The sequence below is a fragment of the Typopeltis vanoorti genome, chromosome 2, assembly GCF_054136105.1.
Source record: "Typopeltis vanoorti isolate ZY-2024b chromosome 2, IOZ_Tvanoo_1.0, whole genome shotgun sequence".
NCBI classification, from domain to species: Eukaryota; Metazoa; Arthropoda; class Arachnida; order Uropygi; family Thelyphonidae; genus Typopeltis; species Typopeltis vanoorti.
The window spans coordinates 3,219,025-3,225,845 of record NC_143550.1 but is presented as its reverse complement, the minus strand read 5'-3'; the positions used below and the strand labels follow the sequence as shown (position 1 = coordinate 3,225,845).

At 40.3% G+C, this 6,821-nt stretch overlaps 1 protein-coding gene across 1 annotated transcript in view; it reads right to left on the bottom strand.

Moving 5' to 3' along the window:
• Positions 1 to 991: 991 nt before the first annotated feature.
• The window catches only part of LOC150108788 (uncharacterized), an 82,929-nt gene continuing 77,099 nt past the window's right edge, over positions 992 to 6,821 (bottom strand). Inside the window, exon 3 of the mRNA XM_090414248.1 lies at positions 992 to 1,607. Within this exon, the coding sequence (XP_090270374.1) occupies positions 1,383 to 1,607 (225 nt within the window). The 3' untranslated portion in view covers positions 992 to 1,382. The remainder of the gene's footprint in view (positions 1,608 to 6,821) is intronic.

Sequence of the window (6,821 nt, the reverse complement as noted above, 5' to 3'; positions counted from 1 at the left end):
TCTTCGTTATTTACAGGATGAGTAGGCAGGAAATGAACAGAATGAAGCAAAATCATTTGATGCTGGCAAAGAATATCAGTGGTGTGCTTTCAAGCAACTTGAGAGGGAAGACAATATGCGAGTAAGTACTCGAGAAAGGGAAAAGAGTAGTCACGAGATCTTCATTGCAGTTGTAGATAAATATTCTGTCTTAAAAAAAATCTATTTTTTTTTTTTTTCATTTTTACTTGCGGCTGCCCAATGATATTGCACTGACATGTAGCAACAACAATTTGACCAATTGCATGTTTTAAAAGATGCTCTTCCGTAATCATTTCAAGTCCACCATCATCTTGGGGACATCGCTGATCAATAAGAAATTCAACGAATTCGAATTTCGAGAATTCTTTCATTCGAAGTTGCAAAGCTTGTGACGCCGAGTTCCTTTTGCGAATTTATTTTAGTTCTTCAATTGACCGCTTGGACTCCGAAGGTGGTTGAACAAATTTGGTGATCCCCACGATGTCTATTGAGCTTTCGAGAAGAAAAATGCTTCCGCATGTTTTTGGGCTCTGCTCCGAGCTAAAAAACATTTTGTTCATTAAGCTAGGCCTCGGCTAAGTAAGGTATTGGGGTCACATCGGAAGATAAAATAAGCAACTATATGGTAAATCCTCCCTCTCTCTATTTGTCTAATCTCTGCCAATAATCAGGTCATTTTAGGTTCCGTACAGAAGAATGGCGTAAAATGTTCCGTACATCATCTTGAATGATTTTCTCTCATTTTATTCATAAACCAGTTTGTATGTGTGCTATCCGAGGGTCGGGGAGAGAGGAAGAGAATGATAAATGTATACATACACACAGCAGAAACGGAACGTCATTTTAAATATGAAAGATTCTGAAAAATGAACTTCGTTTAGGAAGTGCGTCTTTGGAAATTTATTCATTGGTTTTCAGTGTCTCTGATTGACTTTGTTGTTAAAATCGCTAGCCATTCCAAGTAAACTGATTTAAATAAGAACTCTTTATTGTTCCGGAACAATTAAGGCACAGATCAGTGACAGGATTCTTTAATTTCTCCAGTGGGACTGCTTGAATTATGATCACTGATGAACTTATATTAACACATCTCTTCCCACAACAATCAACAGAGTGAAACTTGCACGCACGCGCGCACACACACACACACACAACAGTTTGCATATATTTATAAATGTGAATTATGTACAAAAGAATGCGGTGGAATCGCCTTTCTTAAAGTTTGTCGTAAGTTTTCCTTCTTTCCTTTTGTATTCGCCGGATTATTGCTGCAACGCAAAGAAGCAAATACAAGGCACGAACACCCAAAGGCCCCCGCTTAAGACACACGCGGTAACGGACGCATTAAGGAACAATTCTTATCACGAGATTTCTGCTATGCCTTCAGCAGCCGAAGACTCCGTTTCTGCTAGCAGTCTGTCGGTAACTGAAGCCGGCGAATTGCTGCTGAAAGGTTGAGAATCTTCGTCCACGAGAGAATGGCTGGAACTTTGAGAGGACATCTGGTCTCCGTCTTGTCCGCTGTGCTCGTCTTCTTGCTTCTGCCTTTTGTGTTTGGTCCGTCGGTTCTGGAACCAGACCTTCACCTGCAGCAAGAAATAAACATTTGCGTATACAAGAGTTCAGTTTCTCACAAAATTACAAATAAGACAAAACTCTGCCACTTAATACAAGTCAATTCTTAAAAACCGTTTGCATTATTTAAGCGCAGTGCATTCAAAAGTTGAATTTTGTGTCATGTCGACGCCGAATTACTTTTCGCTTCCGTCTAGAATCCCTCTGTTCTTGCACTTTTTAACTGTAACTCGGTATCGACGAAGCCTTTCAGATGAAAGCGCCTGGGTTCGAATCCTGCCCAGAACACGAAGAATTTTCAGGATCTTTGTCACGGACGTGGCAGCATGGATAATATTACAATTCCAGAGCAGAGCCCCTCCCCCCCCCCCCCTTTCAGCTTTTGTTTGATTGTTTGTGTAGCTGTTCACTGAATGGTCTCGGACAGAAATGGATTTTTGGCAAGAAATTAAATACTTTCAAAATCAGTATTTTTTATTTACTAAAATAAAGAGCCAAAAGGCTTCACTTCGGCGATGCAAAATTATAAAAATCCAGTGGATATTAAATCCAGCATTATTTCAAAGCCGAATACAGAAACTATAAAAGATTCGTATGAAATTTGACCAGAGAGCTTACGGGAATACACCCACCGGTATTTCCGAGTTGCTCGTAAATACCAGCGAGTTATTCCCACAAGCTCTCTGGCGAAACTTTTATAGTTTCTGTATTCGGCTTTGAAATAATGCTGGGTTTAATATCCACTTGAGTTTTATAATATTTTTTATATTTATTTTATGTATTTTTTGTATATTAAATTTTATTTTACTTAGTCTGGAAACCCTGCTCTACAGACCAAATATGGAACTTTTCAAAGTCACTTCAGGCCTCCAGTATGCGGGAAGGTGGTCTAACACCGGGCGATGAAATTCATCATCCACCTAAAGACAATCTCATACTTCCACGCGCACGGGGGTTTCGAACCCCCAGTCTTAGCGGGCAGAGAGGGTACGCTAACCACTCGGCAAACCGGGAATGAATCACTTGAAGCAATTCTAAGTGGTTTGGAAACATTTGTTCGTTTTTCCACTTCCATTCCATTGTTCTTTTGTTATTCAGACTTGCACGCTTCTTGAAGTGCGCAACTCTGTACGACACAATCGAGCAGATCGCAACTGCGAAAAATTTAAGTCCCTCTTCCTTTCTTCTCAAAGCAGAGCTCAAAACACGTGCAAGCAAACTATCAGCACCTACAAAATTGATTTTGAAAAGTATGTAAACCGAGAGGTTTTTCTCCCTGATTTTCAACTTTTTTCATCTGCAAAACAGGCAAACCGACCAGCATCATATCCAAATGGCAATTATTGCTTTCTCTGGTTTTTATCCAAAGCTATTGACCGCAACTTTTGTCTACTCCTGTTTCCATTTCACTGAAATAATTCCACTTTTTTTTTTCTTTTCTTTTTTTTTTTGTCGGTAACGGCGCAGTCTATTGTTTATCTCTTTCCCCTCTAATTCTTGAACAAAAGTTCTTGGTAAAGGTCATCCTTCATTCTAAGGACATAAATTTCATGTTGCTTTCGATTTTTTTGAAAAAAGATGTGAGAAGAATCTTGCCGAAAGTAGATGCAAAGGTCTCCTGCTTATAATGGCATTTCGTCGATCGTACCGAAGGTTTATTCTGTTCCTGATCGCCTTTATATTCTCCTTCCGCGCTCTGGTAGTTGTCTTATAATCCATTCATTTTTAAGAAGGGCTGCAGATCTTTTCCATCTAATTACTGTCCAGTTTCCTCATTTCGGTTCTTTTTAAAGGAATGGAGAGGACCTTGCATTCTTCTACGCTACCATGAAACCTCTAAACTAACAAACGATTGCTGGAAAGATTCCATCGGTGTCCGTCAACAGGGGATTTTCAGGCTTATGTTGTTCTTCTTTGATAGGAGTGGAAAATTTCAAGTCTTTAATCGCATCTAATCGCGTTTTGTGGCTCCTACCTATGTTGCACTCCTATACTATTCCTATAATAGTATAGGATTATATTATTATAGGAACAGTATAATAGTATAATACTCTACAAATACGTAGTACCAGAAAAGGGGAAAGTGGGTTTTCTCCCCTAATGTGGTATGTGTCCTCCCTCGATGAGTCCCTTACTCCCCCTCCGGGGAGTAAGGGACTCTCGAGGGAGGTCACATACTACACGCACCAGCTATTGTACTTTTTCTTGAATTCATTCACACTGCTTGCACAAACAACATCCACTGGCAATCCATTCCAATCATGCCCCATCCTATAAGAGACAAATCTAGTCCTCACACCCTTCTTGGCGGTTTTCATTCTCAGCTTCCAAGGATGCTCTCTTGTCCTTTTCCCACCCCTCCATAAAAAAAAAATTCCATCAATTGAAATCCTATATGACGCTTTCAGAAGTTTCAACATCTCAATCGTATCAGCCCTCTTTCTCCTAGTGTCTTCACTCTACAAATTCTCAATCTATCTTCATGATCAGTATTCCACAATCCTGATATCATTTTTAACACTCTCCTTTGCACTCTCTCCACTGTATCAGAATTACAACTGAAACCAGGAGACCAGACCTACGCACAATAGTCCAAGGCCTTGTCAAGAGGTAAAAGTCTTATCAAGGCCTTGTAAAGAGGCAAATGACATCCTTATCTTTGCATGTCAAAGTTCGTTTCAGCATTGCAATTATTTTTTGAGTTGTATTTGCAATCATTGCTGTATGGCACCTGAACTTCAACTTCCTATCTACTAACACACCAAGATCCCTAGACCGATCAGTTTTTTCTAACATAATCCCGCCAATATAATGCGACATTGGATATCTAATCATACCAAAGTGAATGACTTTACATTTACTGACATTGAACTCTCATCCATTTTCCATCCAATGCCCACAATTCCAGCCTATTCAAATCATTCTGCAGGTACCGCATATCAGCAGCATTCCTGACTACCCTACCGATCTTTGCATCGTCAGCAAATAGCTGCAGATCGCCCGTCAAATTCTTTCCAATGTCATTAATGTACAAATTGAATAACAGTGTACCGAGGACTTATCCTTGTGGTACACCACTGGTTACCTTAAATCTTGCAGACTCACACACCCCGTATACCACGTTTTGGTACCTGTCAGTCAGCAATCCTCTTATCCACGCTAAAATTTTTTAATTCAAACCCATTTCTCCAACAGACTTCTACGCTGTATTCTATAAAAAGCCTTAGCAAAATCCATTCCCCTTGTCTAGTTGAACAGCAATATTATGGAACGTTAGCAAGTTGCTGAAACATGACCTTCTCTTAGTAAACCCATGCTGTTCATTGCAAAGTAAAAATTCTCTGTCAACCCATTTCTGAATGCAACCTCTAACCAATTTTTTTACAGTCTTCACCACCACTCCTGAGATACTAATTGGTCGATAGTTGGATACATCTGTCTTTTCACCCCCCCCCCCCTTGTGCAATGGAATTAACATACATCCTTCGATTCCTGCGGAATCTTCCCTGTTCTGAAACTCATATTAAACAGCCGAGTAAAAGGAATAGCCAGTTCAGCTAAACACTCCTTTATCACCATGCTGATATCCCATCAGTCCCTACTGCTGAATTCGTATTCAATTTATGCAACAGGTCTAATGCCTCCTCTTCATACACCTAATTTTATTGATCCAGTGAAGAGGTGGCAGTGAACACAATGTTGCTTTCACCAGGTTGAGAGCTTTTAGCAAAATGGGTACTCATTAGCTGAAGAATCTCTTCTGCATCTCTCACCATCTGTATTCAGTAGAGTTATTCTTTCATATTCACTCTTTCTTTTACTTGCAGCATATCGATAGAATTGTTTGGTGTTCCTTTTATTTTGCAGAGGCAGTTTCTTTTCATGCTCAGACTTAACTATCTCTACAACAGTTATGACTAATCTAGCCTGCTGCTTATAATTTTCATAACGGACATCATCTTTATGCACACGGCATTCCTTCCGCATCATTCTTGTCTTAGATTCTCTTGCTTAATAAGATCACACATCCATTTGACTCCACCCTATTTATTCTTCGAAATCTCGGAACACATTCTGATTTTGCATTATTTAAGTATTTCTAAATGCTTTCTATGCACTGTCGATATTCTTCCCATTCAGCAACCGATACCATTGTACTGAACTCAGTATATCCCTCAGTTGCACATAATTTCCTGCTTTGTAGTTGAGCATGTAATCTTTTCTGAATGGAATATTCATAAACTTAGACACTTTCCAAGTGAGTGAAGTTAGTTACTGTCCCATGATCACTGTCACCAACCGGCGGCAGAATAGTTAAATTTTTAACTAAAATGCCCTCTGACGCTATAATCAAACTTACCACTCTTTGACCTCGAGTTCCTTCTGTCACATGCTGCTTGAGGAAGTTGTCTCGCAACATTCAATAAATGCATTTTCTTTCTTCTCATTAGATTTTACTGCTACCCAATCAATATTTGGATAATTAAATTCACCCATTATGATAACTCTTTCCGCGCCCATCCTCTTTATTTGGTGGTACATTTTTTCATCGCCAGCAACCGATCCACCAGGTCTGTAACAGCACCCACTATGTATTTGATGATCCTGTTTGGTTCCACCTCACACCAGATGGGTTCAAACTCACTGCCACATGAGATACTGTTAGTAGTTGTGGTACTCCAATCAAAGGTCTCAACTCTAACTGGATTCAAATCATCCGATATCATTAGTGAGTCTACGTAGCTCAGTCAGTATACACGAACCCTTTGGTCGGAAAGACCTGGGTTCATTCTCGTCAGCGATATGAACGAAAGAGACCAGATGAAGGTTCCATGAGGAACCTTCATCTGGTCTCTTTCGCCGAAAGGTGAGTTAGCCGGTGTCATACGGCGGTAGAGTTTTTTTCACTCGGAAACTCGGGTTTTTCGTCCTCCAGAACAGGCAAACCGGACCCGTGAACTCAGCCGTTAGGGGGATGAAGCAAGGAGCGGCAACCCGGTTGCATTAATTGGCTGTAAACTTCCTCGGTGGGGGGGGGGGGAATTAACCCGTCCTAGAATAGGATGGACGAGTAAATATGATGATGATATGATTAGCAGCACGACCCCCCCCTCATCTCTCACCCTGTCTTTCCTTCCTAAAAATACCTTTTTTGTACCTTTACACTCTCAATACCAGTTAGTATGTATGTCTCTGACAGCCAGGTCTGACTAATGCCTGCAATC